Source organism: Podarcis pityusensis (genome assembly GCF_964106645.2).
Source record: "Podarcis pityusensis genome assembly, chromosome: 12".
NCBI lineage: Eukaryota > Metazoa > Chordata > Lepidosauria > Squamata > Lacertidae > Podarcis > Podarcis pityusensis.
The window spans coordinates 4,604,221-4,627,411 of record NC_138037.1 but is presented as its reverse complement, the minus strand read 5'-3'; the positions used below and the strand labels follow the sequence as shown (position 1 = coordinate 4,627,411).

The 23,191-nt window shown below is 48.3% G+C and overlaps 1 protein-coding gene across 9 annotated transcripts in view; it reads left to right on the top strand.

The window, feature by feature from the left end:
• Positions 1–23,191, top strand: part of NBEAL2 (neurobeachin like 2) — a 219,488-nt gene that overhangs the window by 172,007 nt on the left and 24,290 nt on the right. For all 9 annotated transcript variants that reach the window (XM_080973935.1, XM_080973933.1, XM_080973931.1 and 6 more), the window contains 14 exons: positions 513–672; positions 2,242–2,379; positions 3,384–3,689; positions 4,915–5,064; positions 6,200–6,357; positions 8,063–8,187; positions 9,593–9,713; positions 11,517–11,674; positions 14,493–14,626; positions 15,583–15,690; positions 16,401–16,496; positions 17,170–17,294; positions 20,221–20,361; positions 22,429–22,559. In XM_080973935.1, the coding sequence (XP_080830061.1) occupies positions 513–672; positions 2,242–2,379; positions 3,384–3,689; positions 4,915–5,064; positions 6,200–6,357; positions 8,063–8,187; positions 9,593–9,713; positions 11,517–11,674; positions 14,493–14,626; positions 15,583–15,690; positions 16,401–16,496; positions 17,170–17,294; positions 20,221–20,361; positions 22,429–22,559 (2,051 nt within the window). The remainder of the gene's footprint in view (positions 1–512; positions 673–2,241; positions 2,380–3,383; positions 3,690–4,914; positions 5,065–6,199; positions 6,358–8,062; positions 8,188–9,592; positions 9,714–11,516; positions 11,675–14,492; positions 14,627–15,582; positions 15,691–16,400; positions 16,497–17,169; positions 17,295–20,220; positions 20,362–22,428; positions 22,560–23,191) is intronic.

Genomic DNA, 23,191 nt, shown 5'->3' with positions numbered 1-23,191 from the left:
CTTTCAGGACTGGGGTTATATGGTCCTGGCGGCCGCTCCCAGTCACCAGTCTAGCTGCCGCATTCTGGATAAGTTGTAGTTTCCGGGTCACCTTCAAAGGTAGCCCCACATATAATAATAATAATAATAATACCCCACCCATCTGGCTGGGTTTCCCCAGCCACTCTGGGCGGCTTCCAGCAAAATAATAAAATACAGTAATTCATCAAATTTTAAAAGCTTCCCGAAACAGGGCTGCCTTCAGATGTCTTCTAAAAGTCAGGTAGTTGTTTATTTCCTTGACATCTGACGGGAGGGCGTTCCACAGGGTGGGCGCCACCACCGAGAAGGCCCTCTGCTTGGTTCCCTGTAACCTCACTTCTCGCAGGGAGGGAACCGCCAGAAGGCCCTTGGCGCTGGACCTCAGTGTCTGGGCAGAACGATGGGGGTGGAGACACTCCGTCAGGTATACTGGGCCGAGGCCATTTAGGGCTTTCAAGGTCAGCACTGCCTCACCTCTCTTTCTCTCCCAGCCTCCTGGAGATGATGATGGAGTCGGCGCTGACGGACATCAAAGAGGCCACCCCCGCCATGCTGCCCAGCCTCACGCAGAACGCTCTCAAGCTGCTTCGGCTCCTCCAGGACTTCCTGTTCTCCGAGGGCCACAGCAACCAGGCCTTGTGGAGCGAGAAGGTTGGTGGAAGCTTTCTAGCTGGATGCAGGGGCCTAAATCATCAGGTCTCCTCCTTCTCTGCAATGGCAACACAGATCTGTGCACCTTCAGCGCTGCTCCAAGTCTCTCATTGCTTGGGGAAAACCTGGAGAGGCAGTGGGGAACTTCAGTCTCTGCAACGGCTTCATAGGGGCAGGACCAACCGGAGATGGTTTGCTGTGCTCGTTAGGCCTGGTAGATCGTGCTTTTGCTAATAAAGAGTTAACTCTGGCTTGCTCAGTGTGATTTCCTGCTGGCTCTTCTGCCTCAGTTTTGCACTGCTCTCTGCCACAGACTCTTCCTGCTCACTAAACCCTTCTCCCTCTTCATCTTCCTACATTCTCCTCTCCCCACTCCTCTCCTCCTTCTGCCTCTGACCCCTCGTCGTCGTCGCACCGCCACTGCCTGGGCTCTGAGCCTTCTGTGGCGATCACACAGGGTCCCCGGACGTTTCACCGTCTATTGATCCCTGTGCCACCACTTTATTTCTTGCAGCTGCCACCCTGGCCCTACCTGGGACAATACTGAGTCCAGTCAGGGTTAAACTGGAACATAAACTTCTGTTTATTTATTGCAGTTTAACAAGCGTGTGGTTTCCTAAACGGTATCGGTCAATTACAATCATGGGGTGCCTATCCAGACCTATAACTTCCGCTACCTGCTCTCGCTCACTAAACCACCTCTCAGATATTTACTCATCTTCCTAGCTCTTAACTGTTCCTGACTCAACTTATTTCGCTACACTAAAGCACGTCAAAGTACAAGTAGATAAATAGGTACCGCTCTGGCGGGAAGGTAAACGGCGTTTCTGTGCGCTGCTCTGGTTCGCCAGAAACAGCTTCGTCATGCTGGCCACATGACCCAGAAGCTGTACGCCGGCTCCCTTGGCCAGTAAAGTGAGATGAGCACTGCAACTCCAGAGTTGGTCACAACTGGACCTAATGGTCAGGGGTCCCTTTACCTTTACCTTTATGTTCATAGATTAGGGATGTGGGTGGCGCTGTGGATTAAACCACAGAGCCTAGGGCTTGCATATCAGAAGGTCGACGGTTCGAATCCCCACGACGGGGTGAGCTCCCGTTGCTCGGTCCCTGCTCCTGCCAACCTAGCAGTTCGAAAGCACATCAAAGTGCAAGTAGATAAATAGGTATCACTCTGGTGGGAAGGTCAACGGCGTTTCCGTGCGCTGCTCTGGTTCGCCAGAAGTGGCTTAGTCATGCTGGCCACATGACCCGGAAGCTGTACGCCGGCTCCCTTGGCCTATAGAGCGAGATGAGCGCCGCAACCCCAGAGTCAGCCACGACTGGACCTAATGGTCAGGGGTCCCTTTACCTTTACTTAACTCAACCTCCCCACAAACTCTATCCCAATTCACTCCCACTCCAACGAACTCCTCCCAGAGCTGGTTTTATAGTCCCTCTGACTCCACCCCCCTGGGTCCTGATTGGGTAACCTGTTTAACTATTTCACCTCCAGCACTCTCATATGTTAACATCACAGTCGGTCGTCCTTGTATCTTCACATTCTGCTTCTCTCCTCCTTGGCTGCAGGTTTATGAGGGGGTCAACAGCCTGCTGGACAAACTGGGGGTCTGGCACCACTTGGCCAACGGCACCTCCGACTTGAAGGAGATGGCGCAGATCGGCTTGCGGGTGCTCATCGGATATATCTCACTGGAGGACCTACAAGTAAGTTGCCCAGCTAACTTGGTGGGGCCCATCCTCCTCCTTCCAGTTCCTGGTGATTCCAGGCTGCTTTTGCAACATGTGCAAAAGATCTCCCCCAGGTTTGCTATGTTTTTTCCTGCACATGGGCAGCCAATTTTTTCTTTTTCTTTTTTTTTCTCTTTGATTTTAAAAAGTATAAACGTGCGATGAATAACCATTCAAGATCCAAATATCGAAATTACTCTGAATCTCCTTACTTACCCCCATCCCTCCCATGGGTCCTAGTGGTAGTATTTACAACTGCATATCAATACATATCCAAATTTTTATACTTCTAAATTATCCGTACTTTCTGCTACTTTACGAGTGTGATTAAAATCCTGCCAGTATTTTGACCTGCTTGTGATGGTCTTGTGGATAAATTATAAACTTTCCCCGTTCTTTTTGAAAGTTATTGTCTTCTTGATTTCTGAGCTTCCCAGTTAATTTTGCCATTTCGGCATCGTCCATCGTCTTGATTTGCCATTCTTCTCTGGCCGGCGTTATCTCTTCCTTCCGTCTCTGGGCTAGTAGCATCCGTGCGGCTGTTGTAGCATACATAAACAATCTTCTCTGGTCCTTTGGTTTTGGGGGCGATCACTGGTTTGTTGTTTTTATTTTGATGTTGTATTTTGTGGTTTTATATTTTGATTTTATTCTGTGAACTGCCCTGAGACCTCCGGGTATGGGGCGGTACAGTGGTACCTCAGGTTACAGACTCCGTTAACCCAGACATAGTACCTCAGGTTAAGAACTTTGCTTCAGGATGAGAACAGAAATCGCACAGCGGTGGCACGGTAGCAGCAGGAGGCCCCATTAGCTAAAGTGGTGCTTCAGGTTAAGAACAGTTTCAGGTTAAGAAGAGACCTCCAGAATGAATTAAGTTCTTAACCCGAGGTACCACTGTATATAAATTCAATGAATTAATGAATGGCTGGTTCTTCTGTTCCTTCCCGCCTTGAACCGCCCCTCTCCTCCCTCTCCAGTTGCAATCCATGGCCTATGTGAAGCTCCACAGCCTTCTGCAAACGGCCTCGGCCCCCAAGAAGGAGGAGGCCTGCTACGTCCTGGGCAAGCTGGAGACCCCCCTGCGCCACTCGCTCCACACCAAGTCAGAGACCTTCTCCTGGCTGGTGCCCATCATCCGCACTTTGATGGACAAGTGCTATGACACCCTGCGGCTGCAGCACTTCCTCCCCTCCCTGCCCCCCACCAACGGCAGCCCCACTTTCTACGAGGACTTCCAGGAGTTTTGCACCACCCCGGAGTGGATCGCCTTCATTGAGAAGCACGTAAGTGATTGACTTCCATCGCTTACGCCGCACTTCCTATATACCGTATTTTCGCTCTATAGGACGCACCCAACCATAGGATGTACCTTGTTTTAGAGGGAGAGAACAAGGGGAAAAAATTCTCCCCCTCTCTGCTCAGCGCCCCGTCAACGAAGCGGCAGGAGAAACGGAGCCCCTTCCATTTCTCCTCCTGCTTGGCTGAAGGGGCGCTGCGCAGCTCTCCCTCTCTGCTGAAGCCAAGAGAGTCTTGCTCTCCCGGCTTCAGCAAAAGGAACCCCAAGCCTTTGGAGCGCAGCGGGAACTCGCGCTGCGCTCCGGAGGCTTCAGGCAGCTATTCCTGAAGCCTGGAGAGCGAGAGGGGTCGGTGCGCACCGACCCCTCTCGCTCTCCAGGCTTCAACAAAAGCAGCTTGAAGCCTCCGGAGCGCAGAGGGAGCGCTCCCTCTGCGCTTCGGAGGCTTCGCGTTGCTATCGCTGAAGCCAAGGAACCTGCATTCGCTCCATAAGACGCACACACATTTCCCCTTAATTTTTGGAGGGGGAAAAGTTCGTCCTATAGAGCGAAAAATACGGTACATTTTAAGCAAGATTGTATCTGTTATTCAGTATTTTCATACTGAAATATTTGTAGAATAAATTTGGAAGAAATTCTTCCAACTTTTCTTCTTCTTTCTCTCCATTTTTTCTTCTTCTTTTTCCTTTTCTTTTTTCCCCCTCTTTTTTCAATTTTTTTTCCAATTTTATTTGTTGTTGTTGTTGTTTAGTCGTTTAGTCGTGTCCGACTCTTTGTGACCCCATGGACCAGAGCACGCCAGGCACTCCTGTCTTCCACTGCCTCCCGCAGTTTGGTCAGACTCACGTTTGTAGCTTCGAAAACACTGTCCAACCATAAATTTTATTAGATGTTACCAAAAAAATGAAAAGGAAAAAAAAAGAAAGAGAAACCATACATAAAAACATTTATCTACACAATTTTCCAGAATGCAGACTAGAAAAGAAGAAAGACAAAAGATAAAAGAAAGAAACAAGAAAAAGAATGAAGAAAAAAAAATACTTTTCCTAATCAATAACTCCAAATTCATACTTCAAACATTACAATATATAAATCCTAGTTAAAACATTATAAAATATTATATTTGGCCTGCTGCCTCTGTCCCATTGGATGCAGAGTTTTTAATAAAACAACGGTTCTTGATGGATCTTCCCCGGTGGGGTCTTCTCCACAGGTGCAGCCCACCATGGCCCAGTTTGAAGTGGACACGTTCGCCAAGAGTCACGACCACATGTCGAACTTCTGGAACTCCTGCTACGATGCTTTGATGAGCAGCTCCCAGACGAGGGAGAAGGAGAAAGCAGAGAGCAGGAGGAGGTTCCAGGTAGGCAGCGACGGGCAGGTACCCTGCGCTACAACTCCCACAGCTGGGTTGAAATTGAAATACTTTATTGTCACTTGTACAGCTTGTATGCAGTGAGATGACACGAGCACCCCCCACTCAGCTCTCTTCGTTTTAATTCCCCTCGTTTACTGACGCACACCCACCAAACCCGAAAGTCAGTTGCCCTGTTGTTATCTTTTCATTCAGCAGCCTAACTATCCATGGATAGAAGCTGTTCTTTACCCTGTTGGTGCGACTAATCGTGCTTCTATATCTTCTGCCTGAGGGCAGGAGATCAAGAAAGTGCCAGCCAGGGTGTGAATAATCAGCTGAGCTGATAAAAAGGTAGTTGAAAAAATATATACAGTGGTACCTCTGGATGCAAACAGGATCCGTTCCGGAGCCCCGTTCGCATCCTGAAGCGAACGTAAGATGCATCTGTGCGTGCGCGGGTTGCGTTTCGTCGCTTCCGCGCATGCGCGTGATGTCATGTTGAGCGTCTGCGCATGCGCGAGCTGTGAAACCCAGAAATAACGCGTTCTGTTACTTCCGGGTCACCGCAGAGCACAACCCGAAAATATTTAAGCTGAAGCGTATTCATCCCGAAGTATGACTGTATTAACAAAGCTGTATTCGGTGGATGAAAGCATATGGTGTTTGACATGAATGAGAATCCCGGACCCAGGGACAAAAAATTACCAATTGTTAATATCGAGAAGAGGGACTAAGATGTGGAGATATGCTCCAGAGATCCAGACCGTGGGGAGCCCCAAGAAATTAATAAACACAATTTGGACTATAATTTGATCTTTTTTTTTTTTTTTAGTTTTCCAAGTGGAGTATTATGATTGGATATTTAATTGGATGTATTTTATTGGAAAACCAATAAAAATGATTTTTAAAAAACAACAAAACTAGCGGTTGCACCCTAGGTGAGCTTGAAAATATCCCCGCATCAGTTGATAGTCTCTCTCTCCCTTTCTGCTTCCATGGATGAACCGCGCCTTTCTCTTGCTCCAACTGCAGCAGGGACCCCCTTTCAGCTGAGGGGACCCCTGCCCCATTCCCCTTCCCTTCATCACCCTCTTGCCCTTTTCTCCCCCTCTCCCTCCCCTTGGTTTCCCCCTTTTGCCAGGAGTTGATCTTGGAGCCGGTGATGAAGAAGGCCAAGCACGAGAACATCCGCCACACCAATATGCTGAAGCAACTCAACAACCACCAGAACACCGTCCTGAAGCAATGGAAGGCCTTGAGGAGACTGCTCACCTCCCAGCGCTCTGCCTGGGCCGATCGGTAGGCATCTTCTCATTCCTCCGCTGGTCTCGGGCCACCTAGACCAGCTGCCGGACAGGGCAGGTGACCTTAGAAAAGCTGTGCTTCTGCGTAAGCTATTGAGGTTGAATCCTGACAAGACAGAAGTACTGTTTTGGGGGGACGGGGCGGGCAGGTGTGGAGGACTCCCTGGTCTTGCATGGGGCAACTGTGCCCCTGAAGGACCAGGTGCGCAGCCTGGGAGTCATTCTGGACTCACAGCTGTCCATTGAGGCGCAGGTCAATTCTGTGTCCAGGGCAGCTGTTTATCAGTTCCATCTGGTACGCAGGCTGAGACCCTCCGTGCCCGCAGACTGTCTTGCCAGAGTGGTGCATGCTCTGGTTGTCTCCTGCTTGGACTACTGCAATGCGCTCTATGTGGGGCTACCTTTGAAGGTGACCCGGAAACTGCAACTAATCCAGGCTTTGGATGCAATTGCTTCCGGCCACAGGATCTCTGCTTTGGAGAACATTTTATTTTATTTTATTTTATTTTTAATGGATTGGACTGCTGGCGATGGGGTAGACCCAGGGAACACCCTTGGCCAACCAGGGGTGGATGGGAATTGTAGTCCAAAGCACCGGGGGTGGGGCGGGGAGCCAAGTTGGTGAAGGCTGCTGGAGAGCCGTTGCTAGGTTAGACTGGCTGTTCTGGTTTACCTAGATAGGCTTCCTCTGACATACAGTAGCTATTTATGACTCTAGATTTGAAGGATTCCCTGTACAGGGAAGCTTTTAGTCGTACCTTTGGTTGTCAAACGCCCTGGAACTCGGGACGTTTTGGCTCCCGAACCGTCGGAACCCGGAAGCGACTGTTCCGGTTTTTGAACATTGTTTTGGAAGCCAAACGTCTGGCGGGGCTTCCGATTGGCTGCTGGAGCTCCCTGCAGCCAATCAGAAGCCGCGCTTTGGAAGTCAAACGGACTTCTGGAACGGATTCTGTTCAACTTCCAAGGTATGACTGCATAATGTTTTATTATGTTTTTATATATGTTGGAAGCCTCCCAGAGTGGCTAGGGCAACCCAGTCAGATGGGCAGGGGATGATGATGATGATGAAGATGATGATGATGAAATGACCTTAGCCTCATCCTTCCTGTTAAATTATTATTATTATTATTATTATTATTATTATTATTATTATTATTTATTACTATTATTACCCCACCCATCTCTGGGCGGCTTCCAACAGAATACAGTGGTGCCCCGCAAGACGAATGCCTCGCAAGACGGAAAACCCGCTAGACGAAAGGGTTTTCCGTTTTGGAGGTGCTTCGCAAAACGAATTTCCTATGTGCTTGCTTCGCAAGATGAAAATGTCTTGCGAGTTCCTGCGGGGTTTTTTTCCTTTCCCCCCCCCCTTTTTCCCAAGCCGCTAAACCGCTTATCAGCTGATCGGCTAAGCCGCTTAACACCTGATCGCTAAGCCGCTTATCAGCTGATCCGCTAAGCCCGCTAAACCGCTAATACTGTAGCGCTAATCCGCTAAACCGCTAATGGGCTTGCTTCGCAAGACGAAAAAACCCGCAAGACGAAGAGACTCGCGGAACGGATTCTTTTCGTCTTGCGAGGCACCACTGTATTAAAATACAATAATCTATTAAACAGTAAAAGCTTCCAGGATGCTGGAAGAGGGGACCTTACTGACCCACCCTCCTTGCTTTCTCTCTCTCTCTCTTTCTCTCCAGAAATCCTCCTGAGATCCACTGGAAGTTGTCATGCGCCGAGACCTACGCACGAATGAGGCTTAAACTGGTACCCAACTACAACTTTGACCGTCACACAGAGGCCAGCGCTCTGCGTGACAATCAGGGTGAGGAGGAGCCTCCCTGGGAGTAAACAGGCAGTTTGGGTGACGGCCCATCGCACGGCCCCATTTCTGTGAGCCAGCATCAGTGTGGCCGACTAGGGACCAGGGTTCAAATCTCCACTCGGTCATGAAGCTCCCTGGCTAACCTTGGGCCAGGCGCCCGTGCTCAGTCTTACCTACCTCGCAGGGGTCTTTGCAGGATAATTTTTTTTTTTTAATAAGATATTTATTGAAATTTTCAAGATATTACAAAATAAAAATAGAAAACAGAAAAATACAAAATAAAAATAGTTAAAAACAACTCAATCTTTCCATTACTTATTTTTCATTAGCTTGTTTCCCGGACCTCCTCACGCCTCCCTTTTTTGTATTCCAGTTCGGTTTGTTGGTTCAGCAAATCCTTCCCCTCTTTATTTATCCTAGTCTTTAATCTTAAAATATTGTAACGTTAGATTTTTACCTGTTAGTAATCCATTTTTCATATTCCCTTATAGTATTACAGCTAGAAACCACTTAATTTCTGTCCAACATCATTCTAACATTCATTAATTTTACAATATTTCTGTAAATAGTCTTTAAATTTCTTCCAATCTTCTTCCAACGACTCTTCTCCCTGGTCTCGGATTCTGCCAGTCATTTCCGCCAGTTCCATATAGTCCATCACCTTCATCTGCCATTCTTCCAGAGTGGGTAGATCTTGTGTCTCTTTGCAGGATAAATATGGGGAGGAGAGCCCCGGACCCCCACCTTGACCTTGGGGGGGGGGGAAGGTGCAATATAAATGCCGCAGTGAAAAATCACCCTCTTCCTGCATTGGACTAGAGGACCTTTCCATCTCTGCAGTTTTTTTATTATATATTTTATTTTTCAGTGCAAATTTACAACAAAAATAACAAACATTGAATCCAAAATAAAACAGTGCAAACAAGGGAGGGAAAAACACAAGAGAAAAAAAACACGAATTAAAAAAAACCACACATCTACAAATAAAACCATATCATCATTCTATTCATTACGTAGATCTACACATATTGACTTCCTTCTTTTGTTTTAAGACCTCGAAATTTTTACTCTTTCTAAATTGTTGTGTCTAATGTAGATTACCTCTATCTTTATACTTTTTGCACCATTTTTCTCTTTCTTTAACCCTGCAAAGCTTTATTCGTTACATATTGATATGCTTACTCCAGAACAATGTTTTTTCATATACTCTGTAGCACATCCCTATGATTTTAATAATCTTAGGTCTGGTAAGACGCACAGCATTCATAAGGGGATAATCGGTCCATCTCTGCAGTTCTGTGACTCTTATCATTTGTTAATTGTCCCTCGGGCATTCAGCCCCCTGTCCCAGTGCGGCCATGAGGCCAGGGTCCTGATCCCAGCATTTGTTTCCTCTACCTTCTAGGGGCCGATTATTTGCACAACCCGGCTGAGCCGATCCCCTTAGCCGTCGCCAAGGAGGCAAAGGTCAGCGAGATGCAGGATGACCAGCTGGCGGAAGAAGACCTCTCCTTCCTGGATAACCTGTAAGTTCTCTTCCGGGCAACCGTGTGATAGATCGAATCCAATGTGGGGTTCACGCAGCGCAGAGTTAAACTCCGGAACTCACTTCTGCGGGGGGCACCAAACTGGGTGCCTTTAAAAGAGAGTTAGAAAAATGCAACGTGTGTGGCCGATAGAAGAAGTACGACTCATGCAACACGTTGGCGACTGTGCTGGTCCTGGGGGGAGGTTACTGTGAGGCGTGGTCAGAGTCCGGTCCTGGGTTGAGGGTCTGGAGACTTTCCACCAAGGGCAAAGTGGGGTCCAAAGCAAGAAGCCAGGCGTAATCAGGAACTCCAGAAAAACAGGTCTGGGTGCTGGCAGAAACAGGTTTCCAACGACGTTGCTCCCGCAACCTGGAACCGGGCTGACTGGCCTTTATCTCCTCTGGGGCCTAGGGCGGCCCCGGTCCACAGGTGACTCGCCTCTCCTGGCCTGGAGGTGAGCACTCCTCCTGCGAGAACTTAGTTCCCTCTGCCTCTCTGCCCTGAGCCTCTGCAGCTCAGGAGAGGCTGGAGGGTTACTGGACCCAGGGGGAGGCTCACCTTCCTCTGACAGGGCTGGGAGGGGAGCACCTGCAGGCAATGGGTCCTCCATCACCTCAGGAGCCAGAGTGGATACTGCTGGTGTCTGCTCCGGAGGATCCGGCACAGGTGAGGGCCCTTCAGATTCAAGGCCCTGCCCCAGCTCAGCCGGCCCTGGAGGCGGGGACTCCTGTGCAGGCTGGGATTCCTCCGGTTCAGCCTCTGAATCAGATTCCCAGGCCATCAAAGCGACTAATATGAAAACAAAAATTACCAAAATAATTATGCGTTCTTTATCAGTCTTCTGAGAAAAATACAAAACCTTGTGCAAAGCCACAGAGACTTGCGAACTACCCAACCTGAGATGAACTTGTAATGTCTGGTTTCAATGGATTTTTCAAATGCTCAACTCCGTCTTTTGTTTTCTTTATCTTTTTGAGTAAGTTCATGAAGATACCAACAAAAGGTAAGGTCGGTGTTGTTCACAATACCGAGAGATGCTAGTGAAGTTGTAGATGGATGTTAGTGAAGTTGTGGACAGGGTGCCGGCGTTTTGCACCTGTTTCGCCCTGGCAGTCCAGGTAAGGCCGCTGTTCGCCCCTGATGGGGCCCTTTTACTGGGGCTTGCAGGTAGCTGCTAGCATCTCTCAGTATTGTGATGAAGGATGGTTAATAAATTTAATAAATAATAATAATACACTGGTAGCTTGGTTCGCAAACTTAATATGTTCCGGAAGTCCATTCCAAAACCAAAGCGTTCCAAAACCAAGGCGCGCTTTTCCATGGAAAGTAATGCAAAATGGATTAATCTGTTCCAGACTTTTAAAAACAACCCCTAAAACAGCAATTGAACATGGATTTTCCTATCTAACGAGACCATGGAATCCATAAAAGGAAAGCAATAAACAATGTACTGCAGTTACACAATCAATCAAGCTGAACTGGGTTCCACACAGTCACAAAAAACAAAAGCAAAAGAGCCGCAAAAACAAAAATGCAAAATGCATAGCAAAAACAGACAGACCTCAGCGTAACACTCAAAACGAAAGTGTGGCACTCAAAATGGAGCACGTTCAGCTTCCGAAAGAAGTTCGCAAACCGGAACTCTTACTTCTGAGTTTACAGTGTTTGGGTTCCAAGTTGTTTGAGTACCAAGGTGTTTGAAAACCAAGGTACCACTGTAATAATCCAGGTGGCCTTCCGACAAGGTATAAAGGAACCTCAAGCGTTACCTACCTATCCTTCGTCCATCCCTCCATCCAGGGTTGAGCCCAAAGAACAAAGTCAGAGGGAGAAGCTGGTGATCTCTGAGGACTGCGAGCTGATCACCATCGTGGCCGTGATCCCGGGGCGGCTAGAAGTCACCACTCAGCACATCTACTTTTATGACAGCAGCTGTGAGAAGGATGAGACTGAGGAAGGTAAGGGCAGGGTGTGTGAGGCGTCTTTACTTCCAGGAAGCACTTCCAGCTACCAAGGTCTAGAGGCCAGAGTTCATGGCCTCTCCAAAATGAAACAGGAATACCTCGGGTTAAGAATTTAATTCGTTCCAGAGGTCCATTCTTAACCTGAAACTGTTCTTAACCTGAAGCACCACTTTAGCTAATGGGGCCTCCCGCTGTTGCGCCGCCGCTGCGCAATTTCTGTTCTCATCCTGAAGCAAAGTTCTTAACCTGAAGCACTATTTCTGGGTTAGCGGAGTCTGTAACCTGAAGCGTCTGTAACCTGAAGCATATGTAACCCGAGGTACCACTGTATCTCCCTTTTGTTTCTGAGCCCTGCCAGCTGCCATTTAACTTGATTTCACTGTCATGGAATTCTACTCAGTATTGATCCAGAGTAGATTCCAACGTATCGTTAGCAGAGAGAAAACTTAAACAGGTTGCAGGATTCTCAAAAGTAGACCAGAGGCAATGAATATTTCATCCAGCAGAGCTTTACTGCTACTGAAGACAGATGAGCAGAATGGTCACAAATCCAATACATTCAGGATTGGCCCTGTCCATCAGAAATCCAGTTGCAGCAGACTTCACTTAAACTTACAATAAAGGGACCCCTGACCCCTGACCATTAGGTCCAGTCGTGGCCGACTCTGGGGTTGTGGCGCTCATCTCACTTTATTGGCCGAGGGAGCTGTACGCTTCCGGGTCATGTGGCCAGCATGACTAAGCCGCTTCTGGCGAACCAGAGCAGCGCACAAAAACGCCGTTTACCTTCCCGCCGGAGTGGTACCTATTTATCTACTTGCACTTTGACGTGCTTTCGAACTGCTAGGTTGGCAGGAGCAGGGACTGAGCAACGGGAGCTCACCCCGTCGCGGGGATTTGAACCGCCGACCTTCTGATTGGCAAGCCCTAGGCTCTGTGGTTTAACCCACAGCGTCACCCGCATCCCCTAAAACTTACAATAACTTATAATGTCTAAAACCTAACATTACGTACAGAACACCACACCAGAAGGAAGAGAGATAAAAAGAGAAAGTGAAAGCAAGGCTCCTTCTGGCCCTACAGTGGTACCTCAGGTTACATACACTTCAGGTTACATACGCTTCAGGTTACAGACTCCGCTAACCCAGAAATAGTACCTCGGGTTAAGAACTTTGCTTCAGGATAAGAACAGAAATCGTGCTTCGGCGGCGCAGCAGCAGCAGGAGGCCCCATTAGCTAAAGTGGTGCTTCAGGTTAAGAACAGTTTCAGGTTAAGAACGGACCTCTGGAACGAATTAAGTACTTAACCCGAGGTACCACTGTACTTTTGTAGTCAGCATGACCTTGTCAGAAGAGGTAAGAGAACCCCATTAAGCCTGGTGGTGTATTCAGCTTCTCTGAAGGAATAACCCAAACATCACGAACCTTCTGCTTGTTTCTTTCACACAGAGAAGCTTTCGGAACCCTCTGGAATTAATTAGAATAGGAAAGATCTCTACGCATCAGATAAATACTTCCTTTACTATGAAATGCAAATTGACAGTCACAAGGGCCCAGAAAAATCAGTGGTGCTTAGTTTCCAAACAGGTTGTTGAGATAGCACCCGTGGGTCTCCCGCCAGAGGGTGCTGCTGTTGTTTTTTGCTTACTGGGTTTTCCCTGCAGAGGGCAAATACAAATTCAGTGGGCTGGGAGAGAGGCTTGCATTTTGGTGTCCACAACCTTGTGTGAGTCGTGCAAAAATGCGGCATATGTGAGGACACTCTCTCTCACACACACACAAACACACACACACAGTGGCGATCACACACAGTGCCCCCGGACGTTCGATGGTCTATTGACCCTGCGCCTCCACTGTGATTGCTTTTTCCGCTGCCACCACCCCGTATCTCATAGGGACATACGGAGTCCAGTAAGTTGTTAACATAAACAAATAATCAAGTTTATTTTTAAATGCAGGAACAACCTTATGGTTTCAGTTAGTTTTTCTTGACAGTTTCTTAATCTTAGTTCCTAACAACTTCAAACTGATTATTCCCAACTATCTATCTGACTCCACCTAACAATTCCTCTCACTCTCTCACAATACAACTCTACCAACCCACACCTAAACCTCCCTCTTCCTTCTTCAGCTCCCAAACCTCAACTCCCAAACCTCAACCGACTTTCAAAACCTCCCACTCTAACTCTTATTCCCCCCTTGCATTCTCACTGGCCAAACACATCACACCCATTTTAACCCTTCCCTTATGACCCATCCTAGGAGGCAAACGCCACACACACACACACACACACACACACACACACACACCAATCCCACAATAAAGGTCCCACTGGAAGCAGCCCAGGTGGGAAGTGGGAAATTCAGGTTCCCATTCCTGAGTAGCCAAAGTTGCAGCTGTCAGGAGCAGGTCAGCAATAAATCACACGGAGTAAGTGAAGTTCACTGTTTCTGTTAGGAGAAACAAGTTGCTCTCTACTGCCAGGCCTAGTGAGCGCAGCAACTCTTCCTGGCAGGTCTTGCCCCTGTGAGACTGAAGGTTGCTGCCTTCCCGCAGCTGCCTAAGTCTCCTACCTTCCAGGGTCCTTGCAAAGCAATCTGAGACTGTGCCAATGCGTCTGCCTCTACTCCTCCCTCTTCATCCCTCTTCTGGTCCTGGGAGACCACAGGAGGCATGACCAGAATCCCTTGTGGGTTCCCCCGCTGGTTCCTCCCACCGTTCTTCTGCATTCCACCAGTCCATGGCAGCAGCTGATCATTGTCTTTGGCTCTCCACACTTGAGAGATTAAGCACTGTGGTCCTCCCACCCAGGAATCGGCTACGACTTCAAGCGCCCCCTGTCTCAACTCCGGGAACTGCACCTCCGACGCTACAACCTCCGCAGGTCCGCCCTGGAGTTCTTCTTCATCGACCAGGCAAACTACTTCCTCAACTTCAAGAAAAAGGTAACAGCAGACGGGTATCTCTTCCTCCTCATCTTTTGATCTCCTAGTGGTAAAGGTAAAGGGACCCCTGACCATTAGGTCCAGTCGTGGCCGACTCTGGGGTTGCGGTGCTCATCTCGCTTTATTGGCCGAGAGAGCCGGTGTACAGATTCCGGGTCATGTGGCCAGCATGACTAAGCCACTTCTGGCGAACCAGAGCAGCGCACGGAAACGCCGTTTACCTTCCCGCCGGAGTGGTACCTATTTATCTACTTCCGCTTTGACGTGCTTTTGAACTGCTAGGTTGGCAGGAGCAGGGACCGAGCAACGGGAGCTCACCCCGTCATGGGGATTCGAACCGCCGACCTTCTGATCGGCAAGCCCTAGGCTCCGTGGTTTAACCCACAGCGCCACCCACGTCCTAGTGGAGCACATATTAATTCATTTGCAAATGCACAGCTTCCGAGCACAATTCAAAGAGTTGGTGTTGACCTTTAAAGCCCTAAACGGCCTCGGTCCTGTATACCTGAAGGAGCGTCTCCACCCCCATCGTTCTGCCCAGACACTGAGGTCCAGCTCCGAGGGCCTTCTGGCAGTTCCCTCATTGCAAGAAGCCAAGCTACAGGGAACCAGGCAGAGGGCCTTCTAAGTAGTGGCGCCTGCCCTGTGGAACGCCCTCCCATCAGATGTCAAAGCGATAAACAACTACCTGACCTTCAGAAGACATCTTAAGGCAGCCCTGTTCAGGGAAGTTTTTAATGTGTGACATTTTAGTGTATTTTTGGTCTCTGTGGAAGCCGCCCAGAGTGGCTGGGGAAACCCAGCCAAATGGGCGGGGTACAAATAATAAATTATTATTATTATTATTATTATTATTATTATTATTCTGCAGACTCAGCGCCCTTCTGGGAAAGTCACTCACTGGGTCGGCAGCTGATAATAACGTCCTGCTGGTTTTTCTGCCCTCTCGCTCCCAGGTCAGGAACAAGGTTTACTCTTCCATCCTGGGCCTCCGACCACCGAATCAGATCTATTTTGCCAGCCGGTCGCCGCAGGACTTGCTGAAAGCCTCGGGCTTGACTCAGGTGCTTAATTTAACATTGTCTTTTAATCACAAACAAATCTGATACACAGAGACTCTCCTGATCCTTGAGAATGAAGGCAGGTGGTTTGCAAAGTGGGCAGCCTTTCCTCCTGTTTGGGGAAGTTTTTAATGTTTGATTTTTTTTTTTCTTTATCTGGAAGGGGGGAGAAGGGAATGGTTGTCAGGAGGAGCGAGCCGGCAGTAAATCACACCGTGCAAGTTTATTAGCAAGATTTTCAGACTTGGAGGCGGGTCGTCATCAGAGAGAGAGAGAGAGAGAGAGAGAGAGAGAGAGAGAGAAAGGGGGAGAGAAAGACCAGAAGAATCAAATCAGGAAGACCAAAATTTTAATAAAGAATGGGGAAATTTAAAATTTATCTTAAAAACCATTGTAAACAGTTAAAATGATTAGCAGGATTGGAATATCCCTTTTAGTAATGGAGAATTTTGGATATAATGGCGATGTAAAGATTTGGATAATTATAAAAAATGCAGGAGGAAATGGTTAACAATAGGACCCACAATAGGGAGGAGGGAAGTCCAGGAGATTCTATGGAATCTTGTTTTTATGATGTATGTTGGATTTGCGATTGTAAAACTTTAATTTGAAAAACCAAACAAATAATAAAAAAAAGAATTTATCATTCTGGCCCGTCCGTTTTTCCAGATCCTTGCCAAATCCACTGTTTTATTCTCACCTTCCTTTTCCAGAAATGGGTTAACAGGGAAATCTCCAACTTCGAATACCTCATGCAGCTCAACACCATCGCAGGCCGCACCTACAACGACCTCTCCCAGTATCCCGTGGTAAGCATCCGAGGGTGAACCTTCGCCCTTGAGCCTCAGGTGCTTCTTAAGACGGTTTCCTCTCCTGCTCCCACCCTCCCTGCAAACGCTGGATCCCGACATAGCTGTCAAGCGTCCCTTATTTGGCGGGACAGTCCCTTATCCCAGCGCCATGTCCCGCTGCTGTCCCTTATTGAGGGTGTCCCTTATATTTCCCGGGTTTCAAAGGAAGCAGCTCCTCTCCCTCCCTCCCTGCCAGCCAGGGAGGAGGGAGGCTCCAACTCTGTTGCTTGGCTGCGTTGCTCACCCAATAAGGAATCTAAGAACGACTGGGGGGTGGAGCTTGCATGCCTTGTGCCAATCAAATCGGCCGCGTTGCCTGGGGACTCGCCTTTGCTCAGCGCTTCCCAGCGGAGAGGTGACGGTGGTTTCCCTTGCTGCATCCCTTTTGCCGGGTTGCTGCGCTGTGGGAACCACCGCTTGAGGCTTCGTTTGGCTGCTGGCTGGGCTTTCTGCCTTTGGCTCGGAGGGGCTCAGAAGTTGAACCTACCTGTGCTCTGAAAATCCCTTATTTTGGCTGCTGATCCCTTATTCTCGAGGCTGCTGGTCCCTTATTTTCAAATCTGTAAGTTGACAGCTATGGATCCCGCAAGCAGGCAAAACCAGAGGCTCTCCTTTCTCTCCTCCCCTCAAGTTCCCGTGGATCCTGCAGGATTACGTCTCGGAGACTCTGGATCTCAACAACCCGGCTGTGTTCCGGGATCTCTCCAAGCCCATCGGAGTGGCCAATGAGAGGCATGCCAAGGATGTCAAAGAGAAGTGAGTACAGAGTTTTCTTGTCGGTGTTGCAGCCTTCCGGGGACGGACGCAGCTGGGAAGGCAGGAAGCATCTCGGTGGGAGGAAATACCGGAGACTTCTTTCCCTTGAGACAACATGGGAGCTGTAGTCCAAAGCCACTTGGAGGGCAAGAGACCGCTCTAGGCTTTTGCTTCTCTGCAATCCGCCTCTCCTCCCGACGGTCTCTTTAGCCTTTCCCTTCCCTAGTAGCGTTACCTTTGCATCAGTTTCTTCCCTCTCCCAGCTCTGCCAACCCTAGCAAATTGCAGGAAGGGCAGAATCACGGCTGGGGGGAAAGAGGGATGGTTTAACTCTTTCCCCCTCGCTATGGTCCATAGAGAAAGAGCTTTCATCTCAACATTTGAGATAATAATAATACAGTGGTACTTTGGTTCTCAAATTTAATCCATTCCAGAAGTCCGTTCCAAAACCAAAGCATTCCAAAACCAAGGCGCGCTTTCCCATAGAAAGCAATGCAAAACGGATTAATCCGTTCCAGACATTTAAAAACAACCCCTAAAACAGCAATTTGACATGAATTTTACTATCTAACAAGACCACTGATCCATAAAATGAAAGCAATAAACAGTGTACTACAGTCACACAGTCAATCCATCAGTAGCTGAACTGGGTTCCACACAGTCACAAAAACAAACAAAAAAGAGCCACAAAAACGCAGAATAAATAGCAAAAACAGACTTCAGCGTAGCGCTCAAAACGGAGCACGGGTGGCACTCAAAACGAAAGCATAAGACTCAAAATGGAGCATGTTCGACTTCTGAAAAAAGTTCGCAAACCAGAACACTTACTTCCGGGTTTGCAGTGTTTGGATTTCAAGTTGTTTGAGTACCAAGGCATTTGAGAACCAAGATACCTCTGTAGTTGTAGTAATAATAATACTACCCCACCCACCTGGCTGGGTTTCCCCAGCCACTCTGGGCAGCTCCCAACAGAACATTAAAAACACGGTAAAAGATCAAACATTAAAAACTTCCCTAAACAGGGCTGCCTTCAGATGTCTTCTAAAAGTCAGGTAGTTTATTTCCTTGACATCTGGTGGGAGGGCATTCCACAGGGCGGGCGCCACCACCTAGAAGGCCCTCTGCCTGGTTCCCTGTAACCTCGCTTCTTGAAGGGAGTGAACCGCCAGAAGGCCCTCGGAGCTGGACCTCAGTGTCCGGGCTGAATGATGGAGACGCTCCTTCAGGTATACTGGACCAGGGCCATTTAGGGCTTGAAAGGTCAGCACCAACACTTTGCATTGTGCTCGGAAACATACTGGGAGCCAGTGTAGGTCTTTCAGGACTGGGGTTATACGGTTTCGGAAAGGGGACTAGGAAAGGGGAGCTGCCCAGTAGAGGGAATTTCTCAAAGCAGAAAAGCAGTGGCCGAGTCGTGCTAAATCGCATGCGCCATTTTGGAACCCCCATTGGCGAAAATGCTTCTTGGTGTGTTTGTGGCAAGGGAGTTACTGCCTTGCTTTCGTTCTGTTTTTCATTTTGTGTTCCCGTGTTGTACCTTTACGATGTGAACCGTCCCATGACCTTTGGATGAAGGGCAGTATACAGTTGCTGTTGCTGGTCCTGAATGGGGTAACTGTGCCTCTGAAGGACCAGGTGCGCAGCCTGGGAGTCATTTTGGACTCACAGCTGTCCATGGAGGCACAGGCCAATTCTGTATGCAGGGCAGCTGTCTACCAGCTCCATCTGGTACGCAGGATGAGACCCTATCTGCCCACAGACTGTCTTGCCAGAGTGGTGCATGCCCTAGTTATCTCCCTCTTGGACTACTGCAATGCGCTCTACGTGGGGCTACCTTTGAAGGTGACCCGGAAACTACAACTAATCCAGAATGTGGCAGCTAAACTGGTGACTGGGGGCGGCCGCCGAGACCACATAACACCGGTCTTGAAAGACCTACACTGGCTCCCAGTATGTTTCCGAGCACAATTCAAAGTGTTGGTGTTGACCTTGAAAGCCCTAAACGGCCTCGGCCCAGTAGACCTGAAGGAGTGTCTCCACCCACATCGTTCTGCCCGGACACTGAAAGCCAGCGCCAAGAGCCTTCTGGCGGTTCCCTCATTGCGAGAAGCAAAGCTACAGGGAACCAGGCAGAGGGCCTTCTCACTGTAGAACGCCCTCCCATCAGATGTCAAAGCGATAAACAACTACCTGACATTCAGAAGACATCTTAAGGCAGCCCTGTTCAGGGAAGTTTCTAATGTGTGACATTTTAGTGTATTTTTGGTCTTTGTGGAAGCCGCACAGAGTGGCTGGGGAAACCCAGCCAGATGGGCGGGGTACAAATAATAAATTGTTTTCATAAAGTTGATGAATGATAGAAAAATGTTGGAAGAAATTACCTGGCTTTAGTAAAGATGCTTAAAGAATTATGAAAGAATATTATGATTATAAGAAGCTGGTAAGGTTAAGACTTAAGTTTTAAACTTTAAGGTTTATTTTATTATAGAAAGATAGGATTAAAATAGTCTAGGGTAATGTAATGATAGAATTTTATGAAACATGGAAAGGAAAGGATTTGCTGGGATAATTAATAACTAGGATACAAAGGAAGGGAGGAGGAGGAGGTCTAAGAAAGAAGGTAATGACAGTTAAGGGTCTGAAAATAATTAATTTGTTTTTAAATTATTTTTTGTTTTTTAAAAAAAAAACCTTGGGATTTTTGTAATTTTGTCACTTTTTTGTTTTTTATTTGGAATTTTCTTTTTTCTTCTTTTTTTTCCTTTTCATTACTTTCTTCTTTTTGTAATATTTTGAAAACTCCAATAAATATCTAAAAATAATAATAATAATAATAATAAATTGTTGTTGTTGTTCTGTCTGCCATCTGGGAGTCACCGCACAGACTTGAGTTCTGCTCTTTCCGGCTTTGCCATTCCGCCCGCAGGTACGAGAGCTTTGAGGATCCCACCGGCATGATTGACAAGTTCCACTACGGCACCCACTACTCCAACGCAGCCGGCGTCATGCACTACCTGATCCGCACGGAGCCTTTCACTACTCTGCATATCCAGTTGCAAAGCGGGAGGTGAGTGAGAGAGAGCAAGCCGGCCGTGGAAAATAAGACTTCTCCCTTTCTGCTCCTCCAGTAAACACACGCAGACATAATGGGCGAGGCCTTCCTTCCCATTTGCTCATTTCCCTTCTTATCATATGGGCACTTAGTGTCATGGAATTCTACTCAATATTGATCCAGAGCAGAACTCCAACGTATGGTGGTGGTTGTTTAGTCGTGTCCGCCTCTTCGTGGCCCCCTGGACCAGAGCACGCCAGGCCCTCCTGTCTTCCACTGCCTCCCGCAGTTTGGTCAGACTCATGCTGGTAGCTTCGAGGACACTGTCCAACCATCTCGTCCTCCGTCGTCCCCTTCTCCTTGTGCCCTCCATCTCTCCCAGCATCAGGGTCTTTTCCAGGGAGTCTTCTCTTCTCATGAGGTGGCCAAAGTCTTGGAGACTCAGCTTCAGGATCTGTCCTTCCAGTGAGCACTCAGGGCTGATTTCCTTCAGAATGGAGAGGTTTGGTCTTCTTGCAGTCCATGGGACTCTCAAGAGTCTCCTCCAGCACCAGAATTCAAAAGCATCCATTCTTCTGCAATCAGCCTTCTTTATGGTCTAGCTCTCACTTCCATACATCACTACTGGGAAAACCATAGCTTTTACTATACCGACCTTTGTTGGCAAGGTGATGTCTCTACTTTTTAAGATGCTGTCTAGGTTTGTCATTGCTTTTCTCCCAAGAAGCAGGCGTCTTTCAATTTTGTGGCTGCTGTCACCATCTGCAGTGATCATGGAGCCCAAGAAAGTAAAATCTCTCACTGCCTCCATTTCTTCCCCTTGACGTATGGTTAGCAGAGTAAAAACTTAAACATGTTGCAGGATCCCCCCAAAATAGACCAGAGGCAATTATATTTCATCCAGCAGAGCTTTACTGCTACTGAAGGCAAATAAGGATAACGGTCGCAAATCCAATACATTCAGGATTGTCCCTGTCCATCAGAAATCCAGTTGCAGCAGACTTGACTTAAACTTACAATAACTTATAATAAGTCTAAACCTTAGTGCTAAGCATACTATGTACAGAACACCACACCAGAAGGAAAAGAGAGAGAAAGTGAAACCTTCTCACCTTACTTTTATAGTCAGCATGACCTTGACTGAAAGATAACAGAAGCAGTTTAAGGCAGCTGTACAGTGGTACCTAGGGACGCGGGTGGCGCTGTTGATTAAACCACAGAGCCTAGGACTTGCCGATCCGAAGGTCAGCGGTTCGAATTCCCGCCATGGGGTGAGCTCCTGTTGCTCGGTCCCTGCTCCTGCCAACCTAGCAGTTCAAAAGCACATCAAAGTACAAGTAGATAAATAGGTACTGCTCCGGCGGGAAGGTAAATGGCATTTCTGTGCGCTGCTCTGGTTCGCCAGAAATGGCTTAGTCATGCTGGCCACATGACCCGGAAGCTGTACGCCGGCTCCCTCGGCCAATAAAGCAAGATGAGTGCCGCAACCCCAGAGTCATCTGCAACTGGACCTAATGGTCAGGGGTCCCTTTACCCTTTACCTTTACAGTGGTACCTTGGGTTACAGAAGCTTCAGGTTACAGACTCCGCTAACCCAGAAATAGTACCTCGGATTAAGAACTTTGCTTCAGGGTAAGAACAGAAATCGCTCAGTGGCGGCGTGGCGGCAGCAGGAGGTCCCATTAGCTAAAATGGTACCTCAGGTTAAGAACAGTTTCAGGTTAAGAACAGACCTCCAGAACGAATTAAGTTCTTAACCCGAGGTACTACTGTACTCAGCTTCTCTGAAGATATAACCCAAACATCACGAACCTTCTGCTTCTTTCTTTCACACAGAGAAGCTTCTAGAGCTCTCTTGAATTAAGTGGAATAGGAAAGATCTCTACACATCAGATCAATAACTTTCTGCACTAGGAAATGCAAACTGACGCATTACTGCATAGGAACCAGGAATGTGCCTCTCTGCCCATTTTGACAAGGCGGTGGTGGCCGCCGACTTGGGACGGCTTTAGCAGAGAGGATCGGACAAATTCCAACCCTGCAACCTTGCCATTCAATCTCCTCTCGCTCTTACGCCGGCAGGTTTGACTGCTCCGACCGCCAGTTTCACTCCGTCCCCGCCGCCTGGCAAGCCCGCATGGAAAACCCCGTGGACGTGAAGGAGCTGATCCCGGAATTCTTCTACTTTACGGACTTCCTGGAGAACCAAAACAGTAAGCGTTCCTTTCCTGGGCTGGTTCAGATTCCTGGGCCATCTGGGCTGCCGGTTCTGCTGGCCGACAGGGACCAGGCAGATTCCGCAGAGGAGTTCACTAGCAGGAAATAAGTCATCATCTTCTTGCGGCCAAGTATTTGGAGAGGGCTTGTATCCAAACATGGAGTCAGAAAATCCCAAATTCAGTCCTTGTAATAGCCAGGCAGGGCCGGGTCAGGCCTCTCTTATCCTCAATTTAACTTTGGTATCTGGCTGGGAAAGCTGCAAAATGGGTCTTTTCAGAGTTTGCCCAAGGGGGGAGAGAAGGATACTCCTTGCCCCAAAGGTGGTGAGGATGCTTCAAAACCTCCCCCCCCCCCCCGCTCTGCAAATCTGGCCTACCGTATTTTTCGCTCCATAAGACGCACCTGACCACCTAGTTTTAGTGGGGGAATGCAAGGAAAAAATATTCTTTAAAGGGAGCGCTGAGCAGAGCCTGTCTGCATCCCAGGTTCTGCTCAGAGCTCCCTTTCACGAGCCGCATGGAGCATGTGTGCGGCGCTTGCAGACTTTTCCCCGAGGAGGGAGAAGGGCAGCGGGCCTCTCCCGGGCAGCGGGAGGAAGGCTCCATCTGCCCAGGGCTAAGCAAGA